This window comes from Lutra lutra, chromosome 6, assembly GCF_902655055.1.
Source record: "Lutra lutra chromosome 6, mLutLut1.2, whole genome shotgun sequence".
In the NCBI taxonomy this organism is placed as follows: Eukaryota; Metazoa; Chordata; class Mammalia; order Carnivora; family Mustelidae; genus Lutra; species Lutra lutra.
In genome coordinates, this window is record NC_062283.1 from 28,278,748 (window position 1) to 28,303,646 (window position 24,899).

Below are 24,899 nucleotides of genomic sequence, written 5' to 3' on the forward strand. Positions count from 1 at the left end.
TCTTTGCTTCCTAAGAACCTTCTTTCTACTTCTTCCCACCCTCCATTGGTATCACTCCAGCCGCCTGTCAAGCCCACCTTTCTTTATTCCTCTCAAATTAGTCATGTCCTAATACCTTTCTATATGTTTTCCTATCATGAGATAGGTTGATATGTAGTTTTGTACTCCGTTATAATTTTTACAGTGATCCCCAAAAGTACTTATTATTATTCTTGTCAATGTTACTGAAGAGGCTATACGACCTGTCCAAGAACCAAAAAATGCCAAAAAGTGGCAAAGGCTATATTCAAACACAGACATTCTGATCATAAATGTCATGTGTTTTTTGCTGTCCTTTATTTGTAAATGACTGTTTTGTTTGATTGACTAATCTGAGTTAGGGTGACAGTGATTAAGAATCAGTAGATAATTTTCCGAAGTTTATCATCTCAGATGCTTTTTTTCTACATCAGTTGAGAGGACCATGTGGTTCTTCTCTCATTGATTTGTTCTATCACATTTATTGATTTGCAAATGTTGAACCACCCTTGCAACCCATGGATAAATCCCACCTGGTCACAGTGGATAATCTTTTTAATGTACTGTTGGATCCTCTTAGCGAAGATCTTGTTGAGAATCTTGGCATCCATGTTCATCAGGGATATTGGTCTGAAATTCTCCTTTTTGGTCGGGTCTTTGCCTGGTTTGGGGATCAAGGTAATACTGGCTTCATAAGAAAATCTGGAAGTTTTCCTTCTGCTTCACATTTTTGAAACAGTTTCAGGAGAATGGGTATTATTTCTTCTTTGAAAGTTTGTTAGGATTCCCCAGGGAACCTGTCAGGTCCAGGGCTCTTGTTTTTTGGGAGGTTTTTGATCACTCCTTCAGTCTTGTTACTAGTATTGGTCTATTCAGGTTGTCCATTTCTTCCTGATTTAGTTTTGGAAGTTTATAGGTTTCCAGGAATGCATCCATTTCATCTAGGTTGCTTAACTTATCGGCCTATAACTGTTGATAATAATTTCTGATGATTGTTTCTATTTCCTTGGTGTTAGTCGTGATCTCTCCCTTTTCATTTATAATTTTATTAATTTGGGTCTTCTCTCTTTTCTTTTGGATTAGTTCAGCCAGTGGTTTATCGATCTTACTGATTCTTTCAAAAAACCATATTCTAGTTTCGTTGATGCGTTCTTCTGTATCTCTAGTTTGTATCTCATTGATCTCTGCTCTAATCTTATTTCCCATCTTGTATGTGGGGTTGGCTTAATTTGTTGTTGATGCTCCAGTTCTTTAAGGTGCAAAGTTTAACTGATTTCACTCACCATTTAATAGATTTATTTGGTCACAGAAATGAGTCTGTGTATGTGTGTGTGTATGTACATGTGTAAAGCAATTACTTTACATCTCAGGTAATATTTTTTTTTCTTCAGGATATAGTTTTAAGTTATTACCTCTACCAAAAAAATCATATTTCAAAATGAGGCAAATAGGTTTAAATGTGGAAATATTTCACATGCCATAGGAGAGTGACTAAGAAACCAGAGTAAAGACTAGAAGTTGGAATTATTATTTATAGGAATATAATGAATAATAAATATCTATTATTTACCAGGGCCACCTAGGGTACTCAGAATCTCACTGGACATCTCAGATGTACCCTTACTTTACAATTCTAAATACTCAAATATTAGATACTCAAATATTAGATACTACATTGATTTTGCATAGAATAGCATGCACTCTTTATGGCAAGGCATCATGAACATGTGCATTTGTATTAGAATCTCCATATGTAGCAAATAAAAACACAGAGTACAGAGTTATATATACTTCTCAGATAAAGAACAAATGTTATTTTTAGTATAAGCATGTGCCATGCAATACTTGGGATTCATGTATACTAACAATTATCCATTTTTATCTGAATTCAAATTTAACTAGGTATCATGTACTTTCTCTGGCAACTATTTTTATATATCTAACACTATACTCAAATCAGTGTTCATATTGATGTTCAAGACAACAACAGCTGCTAACAGCTACATAGGATCATCATATTGCATTAACCTTTTTTTTTATGTTGCAATAGAACCCATATCACATAAAGTTTACTGTCTTAACCATTTTTAGGTATGCAGTTCAGTAGTGTTAAGTGCATTCGCATTGTGCCATGAATCTCCAGAGCTCTTTCCATCTTGCAAAACAGAAGTTCTATACCCATGGAAGAACCTGTCATTTCCCCCTCACTGTGGCCCATCAATCAGCATTCTACTTTCTGTCTTTTTGAATTTAACTACTCTAGGAACCTCTTCTAAGTAGAATCGTGAAGTATTGGGGTTTTGTTTTTGTTTTTGTTTTCTGGTGACTGTCTTATTTCACTAAGCTTAGTGTCTTTAAGGTTTACACAGGTAGCAGATGTCAGAATTTCCTACCTTTTTAAAGGCTGAATAGTATTCTACTTTTAGTTCTCTATTCACCTGTAAATAGATATTTGGATTGCTTTTACCTCTTTTGGTTATTATAAATAATGCTTCAGAGTTGCTGTCTTGGTCCCTTCAAGCTACAGTAACAAAAATCCACTGACTGGGTAGCTTATAAACAGCAGAAATGCATTTCTCACAGTTTTGGAGGCATGATTGGGTGAGGGCTCTCTTACAAGATGCAGACTTCTCACTGTGTCTTTCCATGGTAGAAGGGGCTGGGGAGCTCCGTGGGATCTTTCTTATAAAAGCACTAATCCTGTTCATGAATATTCTACCCTCAACCTATTTACCTGCCAAAGGCCTCACTTCCTAACACCACCGCAATGGGCATTAAAATTCTAACATTTAAATATTGGGAGATCATAATAATTTAGACCATAGGTTTGATTTCTCCTCAGGTTCTTCTTCTTATCCTGTAAATGGCCTTTTTCTCCCTGTATTGTCTGTCTCCTAGGTAAATCTGTATCCTAACTTTCTTTTCTTATTAAAACACCAGTCATATTATGTTAGGCCAAACTCATTTAAATTTAATTATCTCTTTAAAGACTGTATCCAATGCAATCACTTTCTGAGCTACTAGGAGTTAGGAATTTGGAGGGATATAATTCTGTTTGTAATAGGTATAAAACCAAAAGTGAAATTCCTAGATCATATGGAAATTTTGTTTTTATTTTTTGAGGAAACTCCATACTGGTTTTCATAGTAACTACACCTTTTTTATATAACAATACTGCATAAGGATTCTCTTTTCTCCACATCCCTCACAACACTTACTTCTTTTTTTGATAGTAGCCATCACAGTGGATGTGAAGTGCTATCTCATTGTGGTTTTGACTTGCATTTTCCTAATGTTGAACATCTTTTCATGAACTTATAGGACATTTCTGTATCTTTTTGCAAAAATGTCTATTTGAGTCCTTTGCCCGTTTTTTGTTTTTATTTTACTTATTTATTGTTTAAAGATTTAATTTATTTATTTGTGAGAAAGAGAGAAAATGAGCACAAACAGGAGGAGCAACAGGCAGAGGGAGAAGTAGACTCCCTGCTGAGCAAGGAGCCTGATGCAGGACTTGATCCCAGGACTCTGGGATCATGACCTGAGCTGAAGGCAGACACTTAACCCACTGAGCAACCCAGGCGTCCGTGATCATTTTTTAAATTGGATTGTTTTGCTGTTTAGTTGAAGGAGTTTTTATGTATTCTGGATATTAAACCTTTATCAAATATATGATATGCAAATATTTTCTATCATTCTGTAGGCTGTTTTTCACTCTATTGATTATGTCCTTTATGCACAAAAGTTTTCAATTTTGATGTGTTCACTTTTTCTGTGTTATTTTTTGCTGCCTGTGCTTTTCCTGTCATATCAAGGAATTCATTTCCACATCCTATATCATAAAGACTTTCCCCTGTTTTCTTCTAAAAGTTGTATAGTTGTAGCTCTTACATTTAAGTTTTTGACTCATTTTGAATTAAGTTTTGTATATGGTGTAAAGTAAGTGTACACTTCATTGTGTTGCTTGTGAATTTGCAATTTCCCTAAAAACATTTGTTAAAAAGGTTCTCCTTTCCCCATTGAATGATCTTGGCATCTTTGCCAAAGATCATTTGACCATTTAGAGGAGAGCTTATTATTGGATTCCCTGTTCTTTCCACTGACCTATAGACCTGTCTTTATTCGAGTACTACATTGCTTTTAGTACTGTTGTTTTATGATAAGTTTCAAAATCAGGAACTGTGAGAACTCCTACTGCATTCTTTTTCAAGATTGTCTTGGCTATCCTTGTTCTCTTGAGACTCCATATGAATTTTATGATGGCTGTTTTTATTTCTCTAAAAAAAAAAAACATTGGGATTTTCATAGAGATCACATAAGTCTACTTTTTGATGGATAGTTATTCTGTTCTTACTCCAATACAGATCTTAGTATTTAGAGTCATTTCTAATTTTATTAGTTTGAATATTATCTCTCCGTGGGAGGTAATGTTAAAGACGCTACTGGGCAGCAAAAAGCAGCACTTCTGAGACAGGATAGCATAAAGAGTAAAAACCTTAATTTACAAGTAACAGAAGTTTTTTTTAAAAAAGTGGAGATACATATATATGTAAAAATCCATTCAACCTACATGACCTGTTTGGCACTGGAACACAATGCCCAACAAATGCAGAATACCCAAGGACACAGGAAATACTCACTGAGATCAACCACCTTCAAGCCCATAAAACAAGACTCAACAAATTTTTTTAAAAGATTTTATTTATTTATTTGAGAGAGAATGAGTGAGAGAGAGCATGAGAGAGGAGAAGGTCAGAGGGAGAAGCAGACTCCCCAAGGAGCTGGGAGCCCAAGGCAGGGCGAGATCCTGCAAGTCCGGGGTCATGACCTGAGCCCAAGGCAGTCGCTCAACCAACAGAGCCACGCAGGCGCCCGTCTCCAGATATTGATCACCAACAGCTGAGGGGCACCTGGGTGGCACCCTCAGTGAAGAGCCCAACTCTTGGTTCTGGCTCTTGATCTTAGGCTCTTGAGATTGAGCCCTGAGGCAAGCTCTGGGCTCAGGGCAGAGTCTACTAGGACTCTCTCTTGGTCCTTGCCCTTCCCGCCTCCCCCACTCACGTGTGCTCTTTCCCTAAAACAAACAACGAAAATCCTTCACAGAAATGAACAATGGTTGAGAGTGGGAGGAGTGGGGAGAGAAGCGACCAGCCCTGGGGTGAGCGGGAGGAGCCCGAGATGCTGCCCGCCCTCCCCTGGCCGCGCTCGCTCAGCCGCCACCGCCGCCGCTGGGAGCCCACGGGGCCCAGGGCCCGGCGCCAGCAGAGCGCGCTTGGTTGGCGGCTGCCGGCCGCAGGCCGGTCCAGGGAGGCGGCGAGGGAGGCGCCCAGGCGCCCTCCGGGGGGCAGGCAGGATGCATCCAGACCCCCCGGGGATTGACTGAGCTGCTTCAGGGCTTTGCGCGGTGGAGGTGCAGAGGCACAGCCTGCGGACCTGCTGAAGTTCGCCCTGCTGCACTTCAGGCGCCTGCAGCAGGAGAACCAGGGCAAAGGCGCTGAGGACTTTGGCCATGAGGGCGGGACCTGGGGGGACGCCGGCACCGCCGCCTGGAGCGGCACCCCCAGTAAGGGGGTCAACTTCGCGGAGGAGTCCAAGCACACTGACTCTGAAAACGGGGAGGAGGAGGAAGAAGAAGAAGATGCTGCGGTGGAAGCCAGGGCGTTCAAGGCACTGGTAATAAACCTATTCACAGGGCACCTGGGTGGCTCAGTGGGTTAAAGCCTCTGCCTTTGGCTTGGGTCCTGATCCCAGGGTCCTGGGATCAAGCCCCTCATCTGGCCTCCTGCACTGCGGGGAGTCTGTTTCTCCCACTCCTTCTGCCCCTACCCTCTGCTCTTGCACTCCAGATCTCTCTCTCAAATACTAAGTAAAATCTTTAAATAAAGAGACTTTGGGAATAGCTCTGACTCCCCCAACTCAGAGCTCTTGGGAAAAGTGTGAAGACACAGGCAGGGCAGGGCTCATGCAAACAGACAGCTCCCCAGGACCCACCCTGCTTCCCTGTGGGTACGGGGTGGTGCTGGTATCAAGGAGGGGACACTGGAGGCTCCCCGCCTGATGCAGGGGACATTGGGTCACATGATGGCACCGTTTCTCAACCTGAGGTGTGAGCTCCAGTAGCTTCTTCTGCAGTTGAACGAAAGGGACACCTGAGGTGGGTGTTCATGCCCTGTTTCCCTGGAAATAGTTAAAGAAGCAGGATTCAAATGACTTATATTCCTTCTATTCATTCTCCAATTCCACTGTTCAATAATGTAATCGTAACTGGTTTGGTCGTGTATTACCGGCTCCTGTTTCAGGGAGCCTGGGTGGTCAGGTCCACTAGCATCTGCCTTGACCTCCTGTCATGATCTCAGGGTCCTGGGATGGAGCCCCTGTTTGGGCTCTCTGCTCACCAGGAAGTCTGCATCTCTCCCTCTTCCCTGCCCCTCCTCTCTTGCACAGAGGCTCTCTCTCCAAATAAACAAATAAATAAATAGATAAATAAATCCTTCAATAAATAAATAAATAAATAAAAACTCGTGTTTTGGCAAGCTTTCATGTTGGAATACACTAGAGAGAAATGACATGTTTTCATTACCATAGCATAATACCTTTTATTTTAAGCACCTTCAGGTTTGGCTCGGGTATTAGAAAGGAAAGGATTCCCAGAAGAAAGGGGGAGCTCCATGAACTGTGCACTTTGACTGTGTTGGTCTCATGATGGGTCTTCGTGTGTGGCGGGGGAGGGAGGCAGGGGCAGAGTGACCGTTCCCACCCTGTGTCATCAGGGCCACTGCTGCTCACGGGGCTCAGGGGTGGGACTGAGCCTGTTTATCCTAAGGCCTAGAGTCTCCCCTTTCCTGCACATCACATCACTGTCCAGGGGACCAGTCCCTTGAAGTCTGTCCGACCAAATGCCTAGGTGAAGTCTCTCCTGGGGGCATTTGTAGACACTCTCAGCTACAGAAAACACAGTGAGCTGAGACCAGCAAGGGCCCTGGTGCCCTGTGGCTCTGTGCCCTGGGGATGTCAGGGCCAAGATCCCCTTCTAGAATCTATGGGGCCTCCTGGATCCCAGATACCCAACCCAGGGGGCCTCCTCCATCCATCTCTGTGCCTCCCCCATCATTGCAGCACCTGTGTGTGCTTTCCAGGTTCTGGTACAACAGCTGGGAAGGGGGGGCCCTGCAGTTTTTAAAATGGACATGGGTCTTCAGAATCATTGAGACCTATTTTTATTCGGTATTTAAACCATATTTCCTCTCTGAATTATTTTGGTCACATCAGTCCTTCCATCTTAGAGTGACTACTTTCTAGTGCCTTCTGCTTTGTTTCAGTCATGACATGCCTTTGCTTTTTGATATTGATGTTTGAGTCATTTGACTTTCTTGCTGTTCGTTTTCACTTTATTTTTGGAATTCTCTATTTTCAGAGGGATCTGCTTTTAGCTCTGGAAATGTAGGTTTAGTTAGTCAGTGACCGTTCTTTATTTCTGATTCTTGAGGTCCCCAGATACATGTCCAGAGGGCCATTTCTACCTCGGCCTATAGTTCTATCAGCAAATGTTCCTATTTACAGTCCCAGACAGCAGGCTCACGGGGGACCTGGGTGAGTGTCACAGACTCCCTAAGCTTGTCCTTAAATAATAAATAAATAATAAAATAAAATAAATGCTAAATAATAATAATTAATAAAAATAAATAATAAAGTAAATTAATTTAAAAATAAAATTAATAAAAGAAAAATAATAAAATAAAATTAAAATTAAAAATTAATAAGAATAATAAATAAAATTAATAATAAATAAATAAATTGATAATTGCCAGGTTTACAATTCAAGGCAGAATTTTTGGGACCCCTGACTGTCTATGTGTGTTAAGCATCTGCCTTTCCTCAGGTCATGATGCCGGGGTCCTGGAATGGAGGCCCACATCAGTTTCCCTGCTCAAAGGGGAGTCTGCTTCTCCCTCTGCTGCAACCACTTACCCCTGCCTGTGCTCTCCATCTCTCTCTGACAAATATGTAAATAAAATCTTTAAAAATTTTAAGGCAGAATTTTAGAAATAACCTCTAAAAAGACAAGCTGCCCGGATGGCTCATTCGGTGGAGTGTGTGATGCTTGGTCTCAGGGTTGTGAGTTTGAGTCCCACCCTGGGTGTAGAGATGACTTCAGGTATGAGAAATAACCTCTAAAAACAAAGAATTTTGTCATTTTTCTCTACAGATAGATAAAAATCTATACCCACATATAAAAATATGTGAGCCATGTTATGTTGGGACTCCCATTACTGAACAATTGGAAAGCATGTTCAAATACAGAGGATCTTTGGTCAAAGCAAACTGTTGGACTATTATCGATGGGATTACAGTTCAGAATTTCAGAAACCCACCTCCCAGGCTTCCCATATGGGGTGAGGGTCGTCCTGCTACTACATGGCCACAGACTATCCAAGAAAACAGCTGGCTCCTGGCCTGGGGGGAATCGTTTTCAGAGCAAACCGCCAGGGAAAGAAATTCTCTTCCCAGGCCAAGTTTTTAGCCTCCTGAGCCCCCAGCAGCATGTCTGTGGCCTTGGGAGCTGTCATTGCTTGAAGTTTCTCTGTGTGCCCCTGGTGTGGGTTGGGCCCTGAGCAGATGAAAGCTCTGGTACTAGGCCAGCCCTGGACACAGGGGATGGTAGATGCTACCCACTCATGCAAACAGGAACAGGGTCCCACCAAACTGCTATGCAGATGAGGAAGAGACTGACTAGGACACAGTGGGGGTGACCTGCCCACTGGGGACCTGACGTGCAGCCAGGAGGAAGGGCAGGATCTAGATGGCCTCACTGTATCCCTGGATTGCTGTTCCTCCTCTCTTTCCTATCTGCCCTGTGTCTCTGTGTGTGCATGTGCGTGTGTGTGTGTGTGTGTGTTGTCAGTCCCCTCTGTTCCTCTCCCCTCCCACCTCCTTCTGCAGGTTAAGCTCCTTCAAGGAGCTGAGGGATTGGCGCCCTGCTCTGTGCTTCTAGGTGTAACCACTGCTTCTCTCTTCATGGGACGGAGTGGGGCTTGCCGTGCCAATACGTCCTCCTGAAGCCCTCCCATGGTAGTGGCTCTGCGCTTCCGCCGCTCATTCCGGGCAGGCCTCCCTGCTCAGAGCGCACCCAGAGAGGTTTGCCTAAAGACCGGCGTCGCCGTCCTGTCCTCTCCGCGAGCCGGGTGTGCAGCACAGTGCTCTACTAACATTCGCCCCAGTGGGGCCTATGACAGCAGACGTCAGGCTGAGGGAAGCAGGGAGGCTGTCAGAAAGCTGCCCGCTCCCTCAGAACTAGGGTGTTTGTTCTGCTGTGGGTCCAGCCTCACGGTCGCAGCAGAGGCCCCTATTGACGCACTTGTGCAGTGCTTCGGTGAGGCCGAGCAAGGGGTCGCCTTCTCGGATGGCCCCCAACCCAAGGCCCTGCTGGCAGCCTTCCTTAAGCTTCCGCACCAACCCGCGAGGGTGACTGTGTCTCTCTTCGTGAAAGCGGCCTGCACGCGAAAGGAAGCTTGGCTTCAGGCTTGTTTCCTAGAGGTAAGGCGTTGGTGCTTTCGCCAGGTTTCCAGGCTAAGCTTTGAGAAGGCATCCTTCTCCATGCAGCGACGTGTGCAGGGACGGTGTTGGCATTCCACCCTGACTTGTTTCTCACAGGGAGGTGGAGGGCCTCGACCTCCGGCGTTCCCAAACACGCCAGGTCAGCAAACCGCTTCCTGGGTGTACTAGGCGAGGCGCTGCCCTGGGGGGAGGCTGGCACTACAGGCCCGGAGCTCCCGCCTCAGGAAGCGGGTCACTTCCTCTCTCATCCCGGCTCCTCTCGTTGCGCAGGTCTCTTGGGGAGAGGCCTTTTTTCTGTTAGGACCGTGTTGCTTTGGAAATAGGATCGCTCTGTCTCTTCGGCTTCCAGGCCCCTGCGTGGTACGACCATGTCACCATGAATGCCGCTATTGCCCCTCAGGTGCTAGGGGCACCCATAGGTCCCTGAGGTGGAGGCCCAACCCGGCAGGGTGTGTGCACTTTCGTGCGCATCTGAGAGAAGACTTTGGGCTTTAGGGGAATGCGGAGCTGACAGGGCCCCCTGCCTTCAACTCATTCGAGGAGTTGGCGCCATGCTCTGTGCGTCTAGGTGTCACCACCGATTCTCTCGTCACAGGACAGAGTGGGGCTTGTCGGGCAAATACGTCATCCTGAAGCAATCCTGTGGCACTGGCTCTGCGCTGCCACCGCCCATTTCAGGCAGGCCTCCCGGCTCAGGGAGCCCCCAGAGAGGTCTGCCTGAAGGCTGGTGTCGCCGTCGTGTCCACTGCGCGAGCCGGGTGTGTAGCACGGTGCTTTCCTAATGCCTGCTCCGGTGGGGCTGACCAATGGCGGGCATCAGGCTGAGGGGAGCAGGGCTGCTGTCAGAAGCACTCCTGCGCCCTCAGAACTAGAGTGTTCTGCTGGGGGTCCCGTGTCACGGTGGCAGCAGGAGCCACTTACTACGCCCTTGTGCCGGGCTTCCGTGAGGAAGAGGGAAGGGGCCGCGTCTGAGAGGGCCGCGTCTGAGAGGCCGACCGACGGCGGGCATCAAACTTAGGGAAGGGGGGCTGCTATCAGAAGCCTGCCCGTGCCCTCAGAACTAGAGTGTTTGTTCTGTTGTGGATCCCGTATCATGGTGGCAGCAGGAGCCGCTTTCAATGCCCTTGTGCGGGGCTTCCTTGAAGCCGAGGTAAGGGGCCTCCTTTTGGACAGTCCCCAACCCGAGGTCCGGAAGGCAGCCTTCCTAAAGCTCCCGCCCCAACCCTCTGGGCCGACTCTTTCTCTCTTTGCAAAAGAGGCCTGCACGCGAAAGGCAGCTTGGCTTCACGCTTCTTTCTCCAAGGTAAGGCTGTGGTGCACACTCGAGGTTTCCAGGCTAAGCTTTGCTAAGGTATCCTTCTCCGTGGAGCGACGTGTGTGGGGACTGTGTTGGCATTCCACCCTGACTTGTTTCTCACAGGGAGGTCGAGGGCCTCGACCTCGGGCATTCCCACACACTCTGGGTCAGCAAACCGCTTCCCCAGCGTATGAGGTGAGGCGCTGGCCCAGGAGAGGAGGGCGCCACAGGCCCCGCGCTCCTGTCTCAGGAAGCGGGCCGCTTCCTCTCTCATCTACGCTTCTCTCGTTGCGCTAGTTACTCGGGGAGAGGCCTTTTTTCCGTTAGGACGGTGTTGCTTTGGATTCAGGACCGCACTGTCTCGCTCGGCTTCCAGGCCCCTGCGTGGTACAACAGTGTCTCCCTGAAGCCCGCTGTCACCCCGCAGGTGATGAGGGCACCCACAGGTCCCTGAGGTGAGGCCCAAGCCGGCAGGGTTTGTGCACTTTCATCCGCGTCTGAGAGAAGGCTTTGGGCTTTAGGGAAATGCGGAGCTGACAGGGCCCCCTGCCTTCAACTTGTTGGAGGAGTTGAGGGGATGGCGCCGTGCTCTGTGCATCTAGGTGTCACCACGGCTTCTCTAGTCACAGGACAGAGTGGGCTTGGGCAAATGCGTCGTCCTGAACCTATCCTGTGGCAATCCAGTGGGTCCTGGCGCGGAGACCAAAGCCCTGAGGATGTGTGTCCGTGCGCCGGGGTGTGAGAGAAGGCTTTTGACTTAGGGGAAAACGAGAACTGACAGGGTCCCCTCCGTTTAGCTCGTTCGTGGAGCTGAGGGATTCTCACCTCGATTGATGCTTCTAGGTGTCAGAACTGTTTCTCTCTTCACGGGCTTGAGTGTGGCTTGCAGTGCAAAGGCCTGTCCTGATGTAATCCTGTGGCACAGGGGTCGCGCTGCCAAAAACCGTTTCGGGCAGGCCGCTCTGCTCAGGGCACTTCCAAGATGTTGGCCTGACAGAGGGCCTCCCAATCGCCTCCTCTCCATGAGACGAGTGTGCGGCACAGGTACTTTCCAAACGCTTGCTCCGGTGGGGGCACACCGACTGCGAGCGTCAGGCTGAGAGAAGCCCGACTGCTTTCAGAAGCCCTCCCACGCCCTCAGAACTGGACTTTGTGTTGCAGTATGGCTCGGGCAGTCGTGGTGGCAGCAGGAGCCGGGTTTGACGCCCTGTGTGGGGCTTCTGTGAGGCCGAGTGACGGGCGCCTTCTCCAATGACCTGTGACACCGAGGGCCGGGAATCTTCCTGAGGCGTCCGCACTGACTCGCCGGGGCGAAGCCTTCCCTCGTTGCTAAGGAGCCCTGCTGGCGAAAGGCAGCTCAACTTAGGCTTGCTTCTGCGAGGTAAGGCCGTGCTTCTCTCTTGAGTTCTCCAGGCAAAGATTTGAGAAGGCATCCTTCTCCGTGGAGTGAGGTTGTGCGGGGGACGCTGCTCACATTCCCCATGGACTTTTTCCTCACAGGGAGGCAGATGGACTTCACCTCAGGCATCCTCACACATCCCCTCAGACAACTGTTTCCCCCTTGACGGCGCAAGGCGCTGGCGTGGGACAGGCAGGCCCCTCAGCCTGGGTGCTCCCTGACAGTCAGCAGGCTGATTGCTCGCTCCTCCGCGCTTCTCTCTTCCCGGACATCGTTCCCGGAAGGAGCCTTTTCCCCGAGAATGGTGTTTCTTTGAGGTCAGGGCCCCGCTGGCTCGATCGGCTTCTAGGCCCTGGGTGAAACGACTCTGTCTCCCTGAAACATGCCATCATACCAGAGGTGCTGGGGGCACCCCCGTGGGTCCTGGCGCGGAGTCCAAAGCCCTGAGGATGTTTGTCCCAGCACCGGCGTCTGAGAGAAGGCTTTTGGCTTTGGGGAAAACGGGAACCAACAGGGTCCCCTCCGTTTAGCTCATTCATAGAGCTGAGGGGTTCTCTCCTTGATTGATGCATCTAGGTGTCAGAACTGCTTCTCTCTTCATGGGCCTGAGTGTGGTTTGCGGTGCAAAGGCCCTGCTCTGTCGTAATCCTATGGCACCGTGGCCGCGCTGCCACCAACCTTTTCTGGCAGCCCGCTCTGCTCAGGGCGCCTCCAAGATGTTGGCCTGATGGAGGGGCTCACAATTGCGTCCTCTCCATGAGGGGGGTGTACGGCTCGGGAATTTTCCAAACGCTTGCTCCGGTGGGGACCCACCGACTGCGAGCGTCACGCTGAGAGAAGCGGGGCTACTTTCAGAAGCCCTCCCGCACCCTCAGAACTGGACTTTGTGTTGCGGTGTGGCTCGGGCGGTTGTGGTGGCAGCAGGAGCCGGGTTCAAAGCCCTGGGTGGGGCTTCTGTGAGGCCGAGTGACGGGCGCCTTCTCCGATGACCTCTGACGCCAAGGGCCGGGAACCTTCCTGAGGCGTCCGCACCGACTCGCAGGGGCAAAGACTTCCCTCTTTGCGAAGGAGCCCTGCTGGCGAAAGGCAGCTCGACTTCAGGCCTGCTTCTTCGAGGTACAGCCATGGTTCTCTCTTGAGTTCTCCAGGCTAAGGTTTGAGAAGGCATCCTTTTCCGTGGAGCGAGGTTGTGTGGGGGGTGGTGCTCACCTTCCCCACTGACTTCTTCCTCACAGGGAGGCAGATGGACTTCACCTCAGGCATCCTCACACATCCCCTCAGACAACCGCTTCCCCCTTGATGGCGCAAGGCGCTGGCGTGGGACAGGCAGGCCCCTCAGTCTGGGCGATACTGCGACAGTCAGCAGGCTGATTGCTCGCTCCTCCACACTTCTCTCTTCACGGACGTTGTTCTGGGGATGAGGCTTTTCCCCGAAAATGGTGTTTCTTTGAGGTCAGGGCCCCGCTGGCTCGATCAGCTTCCAGGCCCTGGGTGAAACGACTCTGTCTCCCTGAAACACGCCTTTGCAGGGCGGTGCAAAGATGTACCCCAGTGGCCAAGGGAGAGCACCTAGAAAAACATTTGGCGTCAGGGAGATGTCCCTGGTGTTCCTGCGCTTCTGGGTTCTCCCTGGAATCTTCATCTCCAGCAGCGTCCCCAGTGGTTGCAAGTTGTGTGGCCGCCTGCCTTGCTCTTGCTTCTTTCTTTGAGCATGGCATGGCCCTGGTGTCCAAAACGTATTGTAGCCCAACAAGGAATGGGCACTATTGGTAAGACCCATTGCGAGGGCTGGGGTTTGGCTTACAGTCCTGAGGACATTCGGGGCCAAGCCGATGGCAGCATGGAACCCTATCTTGAGGGCTGAGTGGCCGGCCAGCATTTGCATGAGGCTCAGTCTTTGGCTTGGGCCTCAGGGGAATGCTCAGAGTGTCCTGACTTTCGGGTTTGTGGCTCACCTCTCTCTCTCCAGGAACACCCGGGGATTGCCATTGGCATGGGTACCTTCTGGGCTCATCACTGAGTCATCAATTGTCAGCCTTTGAGCCAAATCCATTCCACCCTCGGAACAAGGATTCGGGCACAGTTTGTCCCATAGTCAGGACTAGGGTGAGGGTTACAAGCTGGGGGACAGTAGGATTCTGTCTGAGGGCAGAGTGCAGACCAGCCCTAAGGCCAGAGCACAGGGTAGCTTTGGCGTGAGGCCAGGATGAGGTTTTGAGCTCTGGTGTAGGCTAGGCCTACTGTGAGGGAGCAGGGTTGGGGTTTCCTCCGAATTTCGCAACAAACCCCACCCTGGGAATGAGTGGCACATGTACGTGTGGAGGATTTATCAGTGTCCTGTGGCCCCACCTTGCTCCGTGCCTTCTCTGAGAAGATAGATGCCTTCTACTGTACAGGCGCCTGCCTCAGGCTTAGGTGTAGGGCCAGTTCCCTAAGCATTCACAACCATTTTGAAGAAGGCTTCTAGCTTCTGGAGAGGAGATGCTGGTTGGACAACCGTTTCCCTACAGTGTTCTTAGAGCTAAGTGGAGGACACTTGGACTTTATACAGACACACACACACACACACACACACAACTTCTAACCTATGTTTCTTTATGAACTGGGATGGGTACAGAACGATACATGCCAAACAGACATCATTCTCCCTCAGACTTGTGTGTACGTTACTTTCTTCACACTTGCTACAAAAGTTGGGTATTCATCATTGGAGAATGCTTCTGTCCTCATCAACAATGATGATAGTAGGAACCCGGTTTCCACTACAGTCTTGCTCCTTAGAGTTAAGTGAATGTCCCATAGTTACACTTCCTCACCTATGTTGGAAAACGCCTCTTTCTTGATGTTACATGATGCTGTGGAAAGCTCTATTCTACATGAACTTGTTTCTCAGAGTCAAGGCTAGGGCACATTCCTTGGGCTGTCACACACAAAATTGGGGAACACTCCCGTGTTCCTGAACAATGTTAGTGGAAGGATGGTTTCACGACAAGGGTGTCTCACCAAGTGGAGGGACACTGTGCTTTCCCTCTGCTATTACACAAGCTCTGCCAAGGGCGTCTGTCCTCAGGAAAGAAGAGGTACATGGAATCGTTTTGTTTTCATTTTCTTTTCCTCCAGAGCTGTTTCTTAGAGTGAAATATACACTGCGTGGCTTGGGCTTTGACACCTATGTATGGAATCCCTTTGAGCTTCAGTAAACAACCTGTTAGTGGAAGGCACACTCCACTCTGACTTGTTGCTCAGCAGTAAGTCCACCTCACAGATCTTTACACTTGCACACCCAGACGTGTGGACATGCATCCAAGTCCAGGAGGGAAGAGGTGCACTGAAATTCCATTTGCTCCTGTATTGTTTCTCACTCAGAGACCCTGCTAGGGTGCTTTTCTTACACTTCCACATTGAAGCCTTGACAACACCTCTATCCTGGTGAGACCACATAGTCGTTCAAGTACAACCCTCCCTAGGCACTGGGTCCCTCCAGCTAAGACTCAGACACACTTCTGAGAGTACGTCTCTCTCCTGAAGGAAGAGATGCTGAAGGATGATTTCTCCCCAGGGTTGTTTCCTTGAGACCACTCCATGGCAATAGCCTTCAGTTTCTGCATATATAGTTGACAAAAGGCGTGTGTCTTTGAATCAAATGTTAGTTCGAGCAGGGGAGGGGGAGGGATGTGGGCGGGGGGGAGCGGGTGACAAATGGCGGAGAAGTAGTTGGCACTTTTTCAACCGGTCCCCTAAAGTGAGTTGATTATCAAAAGAACTCCAAAGAACTCCAATCACCCATGAAATAAGCCTGAGATTAGAATTGTACACCTCTGGGTCTCTACAGTGGTAGAATATGCCAGTGGACAGGTAAAGTGGAGTGGGAACATCAGACTGATATCGGAAGATAAACAAAGGGGGAGGGAGCCACCAGAAGCGACGCATTGGAAAGTAATACCCCAATAGGAGAGTTCCCTGTGATTGGGGACCAGCATTAATTTGGAGTCTGGTTGAAAGCACTCAAAAAGAGCAATAGATCTTAAGGGAAATTGGTGGAATTGGGTGGTTAGGGACAGGGACTTAAGCCCACAGACCCAGGACAGCCACCGCTGGCAATGAGCCAGACAGAATGCAGTGAAGAAGCCAGGCCTTGGTCCCTGAGCTGCCGGTGCATGTGAGAGTGTCTGTCTGGGTGGCAGCGTGCATGAGAGTCTGGTGTGGAAGCCAGCCGGTGCTCTCTAGAACCATAGGCTTTTGCACTCTACACGTGTACTGCGTGACCGCAGTCTGAGTCCGGCTCCACACCCTCCCCTGAAAGAGGTCTATGCAGTGCTATCCAGTGCTCTCTAGGACCAGGACAGCATGAAAAACTCAGTGTGCTATCTCTAGTTGGGACCTCTCTGGCAGTTTGGACATGCCCAGACAGCTGCAGTGGAGGCAGCTGTTGGAATCCAGCTCACTGGATTTCTTGTGGTTTTGGTAACACTGGGGCTCAAACAGGAGCCCCTGCAACCCCTGAGATCATGACTGGGGGCGTGCTCTGCCTGCAGCAGAGGGGGAATTTATGGAGTCCGGAGCAAACAGAGGGGAACAGACTGAGGTTTCTCTCTGAGACGAAGGATTGGGTGTAGTTTGCTTTCCTCTAAACCTCCAAAGAACTGCCAAACACTGCTAAGGGGAGGGAAAAAAAAAGAAAAACCTCCATAATCTCCCAGTCCCATCCATGTTGCTACAAAAGTTGGGTATTCATCCTTTCTGATGGAGGCATAATACTCCATAGTGTATATGGACCACATCTTCCTTATCCATTCATCCGTTGAAGGGCATCTTAGCTCTTTCCCCAGTTTGGCGACCATGGCCGAGCATAACAAATATCATGGAGGACAAGGGGAGATGGAGAGGAGAAGGGAGTTGAGGGAAATTAGAAGGGGAGGTGAATCATGAGAGACTATGGACTCTGAAGAACAACCTGAGGGTTTTGAAGGGGCAGGGGATGGGAGGTTGGGGGAACCAGGTGGTGCGTGTTAGGGAGGGCACGGGTTGCATGGAGCACTGGGTGTGGTGCAAAAACAATGAATACTGTTACTCTGAAAAGAAATAAAAAATTAAAAAAAAAAAAAACACCTCCAGAGAACAAAAACCTCAAAAACCTGTTTCTTCAGAGCCCAGACCCTTGACAGGGGGCAGGAAGACTCAACTCCAGCAAGACTGCCTGAAAAACAGGCAGGCCCCTCCACCAGAAAGACAGCCCAAAAAACAAAAACAAAAACAAGAGGACAACCACCTTCTACTTCATAGATATAACTTTTATTTATTTATTTATTTTAATTTGTCAGAGAGAGAGGGAGAGAGAGCAAGCACAGGCAGACAGAATGGCAGGCAGAGGCAGAGGGAGAAGCAAGCTCCCCGCCAAGCAAGGAGCCCGATGTGGGACTGGATCCCAGGACGCTGGGATCATGACCTGAGCCGAAGGCAGCTGCTTAACCAACTGAGCCACCCAGGTGTCCCTATAACTTTTATTTTTAATTTGTTCCCACTATTCTTGTTCTTTCCAATTTGTTTTATAATTTTTTAATTTACCATCACAATGAGAAGTTCAGTACAACAAATTCCATAATAACCTTTTAACTTGAACTTCTTTGATACGTATCCTGTGTTTTTCTTTTGCTTTTCTACTTTTTTATTTTTTTTATTTTTTCTAAATATTCATATAGAGATAAGCTTCAAGGTAATCCCCTTTCCCCAATCAATGCTATGCCTATATATAAACTAGTTTTAATCTCCCTTTATCTCACAAAAGTTGAGTCCTTTAACAAAGATATCAAGATACATCCAGGAAGAATCAAAATAACCTTCCTCACCCACACTGAGAATTTATAACCACCCTCCCATCTTTTTCTCCTGTCAGTGTTTCTGTGTATTTGTTTTTGTTCTGGTAGTATCTAAACCTTATACTTGGGGTTCATTTTGGCTGGGTTCTTTTTTTTTTTTCTTGTTATTTACTTTTTTTGGTCTTTTTGTTTGTTTTTGTTTGTATACTTTATGAATCTTACCTTTGGGGCCCATTCGGGCTGGGTCTTCTCTTTTATTTTTTCTTTTTTTTCCCCCCCTTGTCTCTTTCTCTCTCTCTCTCTCTTTCTCTCTTTTTCTTTTTTTTTTTTCCTTTTTGGTGGGGACCTCCAATTGCTGAGAAGCATTCCAGAGTGCACCTTGCCTGTATCACAGTTGATACATTCAGCTACACATCCCTTCAGCCATCTCTCACCAAAATGACTGGAAGGAGGAATTCCCAACAGAGGAAAAATTCAGAGACTGTGCCCTCTCCCCCAGAGCTACTGAATATGGACATAAATAGTACATTTGAAAGGGAATGAATTCAGGCTAATAATTATCCAGGCAATGGCTAGGTTGGAGAAAGCCTTTAATGACAAAATGGAATTTATTAGGGGAGAAGAGAAAGCCACCAGGGATGATATTAACAATGCTCTCAATGAGTTTCAATCTAATCTAAATTCTCTAACAACTAGGGTAACTGAGGCAGAAGATAGAATTAGTGATCTAGAGGACAAACTGATAGAGAAAAAGGATCAGGAGGAAGCCTGGAACAAACAACTTAGAAGCTATGAAAACAGAATTAGGGAAATAAATGATGCCATGAAATGTTCCAACGTCAGAATTATTGGAATCCCTGAGGGGGAGGAGAAAGAATGAAGACCAGAGGATATAGTTGAGCAAATTCTCCATGAAAATTATCCCAATCTGTCTAATGGAACCAGCATTTGTATCCTAGAAGCAGAAAGGTCTACCCCCAAGGTCATAGAATCTAGAAAGACCTCGAGATAGCTGATTATGAAAATGATGAATCGTAATTTTAGACAGGAGCTCTTGAAGCAGCTAGGGGGAAGAGATTCCTTATGTACAGAGGAACACTCATCAGAATAATGTCAGACCAGTCCACAGAAACCTGGCAACCAGAAAGGGCTGGCAAGATGTATTCAGGGCACTAAATGAGAAGAACATGCAGCCAAGAATACTTTATCCAGCAAGACTGACATTCAAAATGGATGGAGAGATAAAGAGCTCCCAAGACCAGCAAGGCTTCAAAGAGTATGCGACCACCAAGCTGACACTGCAGGAAATATTATGGAGAGTTCTAAAAAGGAAAAATCCTAAGAATATCATTGAACAGAAATATATGGAGACAATCTATAGAAACAAAGACTTTACAGGTAACACGATGTCAATAAAAACATATCTCTCAATAATCACCCTCAACATGAGTGGCCTAAATGCACCCATTAAATGACACAGGGTTGCAGATTGGATAAAATGACAGGACCCATCCATATGTTGTCTACAAGAGACCCATTTCGAAACTAAGGATACACCCAGACTGAAAGTGAAGGAATAGAGAACCATCTTTCATGCCAGTGGGCCTCAAAAGAAGGCTGGGGTAGTGATTCTCATATCAGATAAATTAGATTTTAAGCTAAAGACTGTTGTCAGAGGTACAGAAGGACACTACATAATTCTTAAAGGGAATATCCACCAAGAAGATCTAACAATTATAAATATTTATGCCCCCAATATGGGAGCAGTCAATTACATAAGAAAACTGTTAATCAAGATAAAGAGTCATTGATATGAATATATTAATAGTAGGACATCTTAACATGCCACTCTCAGTAATAGACAGATCATCCAAGCAGAAAATCAATAAAGAAACAAGAGCATTGAATGACATATTGAACCAGATATATACAGAACATTCCACCCTAAAACAACAGAATACTCGTTCTTCTGGAGTGCACATGGAACCTTCTCAAGAATAGACCACATACTGGGTCACAAATCAGGGCTCAACTGATACCAAAAGATTGAGATTATTCCCTGCATATTCTCAGATCACAATGCTTTGAAACTGGAGCTCAATCACAAGGAAAAGTTTGGAAGGAACTCAAACACCTGGAAGCTAAAGACCACCTTGCTTAAGAATGCTTGGAGATCAAAGAAGAACTTAAACAATTCATGGAAACCAATGAGAATGAAGACACTTCGGTCCAAAACCTATGGGATACAGCAAAGGCGGTCCTAGGGGGGAAATACATAGCCATCCAAGCCTCCCTCAAAAAAATTGAAAAATCCAGAATATACCAGCTGTCTCTACACCTTAAAGAACTAGAGAATCAACAACAAATTAAGCCAACTCCACACACAACAAGGGAAATGATCAAGATTAGAGACAGAGATCAATGAGATAGAAACTAGAGATACAGTAGAACACATCGATGAAACTAGAAGCTGGTTTTTTTTTGAAAGATCAGTAATATCAATTGGCCAAACTAATCCAAAAGAAAGGAGAGAAGGTGAAAATTAATAAAATTATGAATGAAAAGGGAGAGATCACAACTAACACCAAGGAAATAGAAACAATCATCAGAAATTATTATCAACACTTATATGCCAAGAAATTAAGCAACCTAGATGAAATGGATACATTCCCGGAAAACTATAAACTTCCAAAATTGAACCAGGAAGAAATTAACAACCTGAATAGACTGATATCTAGTAACGAGATTGAAGCAGTGATCAAAAACCTCCCCAAAAACAAGAGCCCAGGACCTGACGGATTCCCTGGGGAATTCTACCAAACTTTCAAAGAAGAAATAACACCTATTCTCCTGAAGCTGTTTCAAAAAATTGAAGCAGAAGGAAAACTTCCAGACTCTTTCTATGAAACCAGCATTACCCTGATCCCCAAACCAGGCAAAGACCCCACCATAAAGGAGAATTTCAGACCAATATCACTGATGAATATGGATGCTAAGATTCTCAACAAGATCCTAGCAAACAGGATCCAACAGCCCATTAAAAAGATTATCCACCTCGACCAGGTGGGATTCATCCCTGGGTTGCAAGGGTGGTTCAACATTCCAAAATCAATCAACATGATAAAACAAATCAATAAGAGAAGAGAGAAGAACCACCTGGTCCTCACAATTGATGCAGAAAAAGCATATGACAAGATATAGCATCCTTATCTAATTAAAACCTTCAAAGTATAAGGATAGTATATCCTTACACTTCAAAGTATAAGGATAGAAAACATTCCTCAACTTCATAAAATCTATCTACAAAAAACCCACAACGAGTATCATCCTCAATGGGGAAAAGCTGACAGCCTTCCCTTTGAGATCAGGAACACAGCAAGGATGCCCAATTTCATCACTCTCATTCAACATAATATTAGAAGTCCTAGCAACAGCAATCAGACAACAAAAAGAAATAAAAGGTATTTGAATTGGCAATGTCAAACTCTCTCGCTTTGCAAATGACATGATACTTTCTATGCAAAACCCAAAAGACTCCACCCCCAACTACTAGAACTCATACAGCAATTCAGTAATGAAGTAGTATACAAAGTCAATGTACAGAAATCAGTGGCTTTCTTATACACTAACAATGAAAATACAGAAAGGGAAATGAGAGAATCGATTCCATTTACTATAGCACCAAAAACCATAAGGTACCTGGGAATAAACCTAACCAAAGAGGTAAAGGATCTGTACTCGAGGAACTACAGAACACTCATGAAAGAAATTGAAGAAAACACAAAAAGATGGAAGACCATTCCATGCTCATGGATTGGAAGGATAAACATTGTTAAAATATCTATACTACCTAGAGCAATCTATACTTACAATGCCATTCCAGTCAAAATTCCACTGGCATTTTTCAAAGAGCTGAAACAATCCTAAAATTTGTATGGAATCAGAAGAGACCCCAAATTACTAAGGAAATGTTGAAAAAGAAAAACAAAACTGGGGGCATCACGTTGCCTGATTTCAAGCTTTACTACAAAGCTGTGATCACCAAGACAGCATGGTACTGGCACAAAAACAGACACATAGACCAGTGGAACAGAGTAGAGAGCCCAGATATGGACCCTCAACTCTATGGTCAAATAATCTTCGACAAAGCAGGAAAGAATATACAGTGGAAAAAAGACAGTGTCTTCAATAAACTGTGCTGGGAAAATTGGGCAGCTATGCATAGAATGAAACTCCACCATTTTCTTACACCATACACAAAGATAAACTCCAAATGGATAAAAGATCTCAATGTGCGACAGGAATCCATCAGAATCCTAGAGGAGAGCATAGGCAGTAACCTCTTCGATATCAGCCACAGCACTTCTTTCAAGATATGTCTCCAAAGGCAAAGGAAACAAAAGCAAAAATGAACTTTTGGGACTTCATCAAGATCAAAAGCTTCTGCGCAGCAAAGGAAACAGTCAATAAAACAAAGAGGCAACCCACAGAATGGGAGAAGTTATTTGCAAATGACAGTACAGACAAAAGGCTCTTATCCAGGATCTATAAAAAACTTCTCAAAGGGACAAGATGGCAGGGAAGTAGGAGGAGGTGCCTTTTCAACCTGTACCCTAAAGTGAGCTGATTACCTACCAAAGAACTCCGATCACCCATGAAATCAGCCTGAAATCAGAATTATACACATCTGGATCTCTACAGGGGCAGAAGACGCCAGTGGGTGGGTAAAGCGGAGTGGGAAAGGCGGACTGATATAGGAAGATAAACAAAAGGGGGAGGGAGCCACCAGAGGTGACCGGTTGGAAAGTAATACCCCTAATACGAGTGAGAGTGCCCTGCGTCTGGGGACCAGCATTAACTTGGAGACTGGTTGAAAGCACTCCAAAAGAGCAAAAGATCACGGGACGGGGGGGGGGGGGGGGGGGGGGAATTGTGGGAATTGGGATGGCTAGGGACAGGGGCTTAAGTCCCCTGTCCCAGGACAGCCTCCTCTGGCGCTGAGCCAGAGAGAGTGCGGTGGAGAAACCAGGTCTTGGTCCCTGAGCCGCCAGCGAGCCCGAGATTGCGTGGGTTCTGGCCCCTGTGAGGGGATGGGAGCCACGCCGGATGGCAGAACGCTCGAGCCCTGCTACAGAGCCTAAGATGCATGCGCCCCTCATCCTCCCCTGAGAGAGGTACAAAGGCCCAGCCGGCGCTCTTTGACACGCGCCATTGTTTCAGAGCCTAAGACGCACACCCAAAACTCTCCCCTAAGAGAGGTGCACGAAGGCCCAGCCTGGTGCTTTTGGACCTGCGCCCCGTTCTCAGAGCCTGAGATGCGCGCGCGACCCACAGCCTCCCCTGAAAAAGGTACACGCAAGCCGGGCGCTCTTAGACCCAGAAAGACCAGGCACTCCCAGCCCGGGCCAGCGGGAAAATTTCAGTGTGTGATCGCTGCTTGGAACCTCTCTGGTGGTCTGGAGCTACCCAAACAGCTGCTGCTGCTTTGGTTTTGGGTACAAGCAGAAGATCCTGCGTCCCCAGGGACCGCGACTCGGAACCTGCTCTGCCAGGGGCCAAGGGGGAATTTATATGGGCTCTGCAACACCCACAAAAGAACAGACTGAGGCTTCTCTCTGAGAGGGAGGTCAGGGTGCAGTTTGCTTTCCTCTAAACCTACAAAAACCATCAAAAGTGGTCAAGGTGAGAGGGAAAAAAAAAAAAAAAAAAAGGTTAACAAACATAAAAACCTCCAGAGAACAAAAGCCTGAAAAAACCGGTTTCCTCAGAGCCCACCCCTTTGAGGGGGACTGGAGGACTTAACTCAGGGAACATCATTGACTGAAAACCCACAAGGCAGGCCCCTCCCCCAGAAAACCAACCAGGAAAGAAAAAAAAAAAAAAAGACTACAAGAGAACCATCACCACTACTTCATAGGACAACTTTTATTTTTTTAATTTGTTCCCACTATTCTGGCTCATTTTTTTAATATAGATAATTTTTTAACCTATTTACCATCACAGCGAGCTGTCCAGTACATCAAATTCCATAATAACCTTCTAACCTGAACTTTTTTTTTTTTTTTTTTTTTTTTGACAGAGAGAAATCACAAGTAGGCAGAGAGGCAGGCAGAGAGAGAGGAGGAAGCAGGCTCCCCGCCGAGCAGAAAGCCCGATGTGGGGCTCGAACCCAGGACCTGGGATCATGACCTGAGCCGAAGGCAGCGGCTCAACCCACTGAGCCACCCAGGCGCCCCTAACCTGAACTTTTTGATACATACACCTGTGTTTTTCTTTTGCATTTCTATTTTTTGAATTTTTTTAATTTTAGTTTAGTTTAGTCTAGTTTATTCCTTTTTTATTTTTATTTTCTAATATCCATATAGACTTAAACTTCAAAGTAATCCCCTTTCCCCAATCAATACTACCCCTATAGGTAAACCAATTTTTAATCCCCCTTTAGCCTAGGAAAGTTGAGTCCTTTAACAAAGATATCAAGATACATCCAGGAAGAATCAAAACAACCTTCCTCGCCCACACTGAGAATTTACAACCACTCTCCCATCTTTTTCTTCCACCAGTGTTTCTGTGTTTTTATGTTTGTCCTGATAGTATATAAATCTTAAACTTGGGGTCCTTTTAGACAAGGTTCTTCCTTTATTTGCATATATTTTTTTTTCTCTTGTTATATACTTTTATCAGTCTTTTTGTTTGTCTGTTTTTGTTTGTAACCTCATAAATCTTACCTTGGGGCCCATTTGGGCTGAACCTTCTCTTTCATCTTCCCTTTCTTTCCTGTCTCTCTCTCTCTCTCTCATTTTTTTTTCTTTTTCTT

At 46.5% G+C, this 24,899-nt stretch overlaps 1 protein-coding gene across 1 annotated transcript in view; it reads left to right on the forward strand.

Moving 5' to 3' along the window:
* The first annotated feature begins 5,130 nt into the window (after window positions 1-5,130).
* Window positions 5,131-24,899, forward strand: part of LOC125101548 (uncharacterized) — a 28,219-nt gene continuing 8,450 nt past the window's right edge. Inside the window, exons 1-2 of the mRNA XM_047731964.1 lie at window positions 5,131-5,293; window positions 5,435-5,691. Coding sequence (XP_047587920.1) covers window positions 5,131-5,293; window positions 5,435-5,691 — 420 coding nt within the window. The remainder of the gene's footprint in view (window positions 5,294-5,434; window positions 5,692-24,899) is intronic.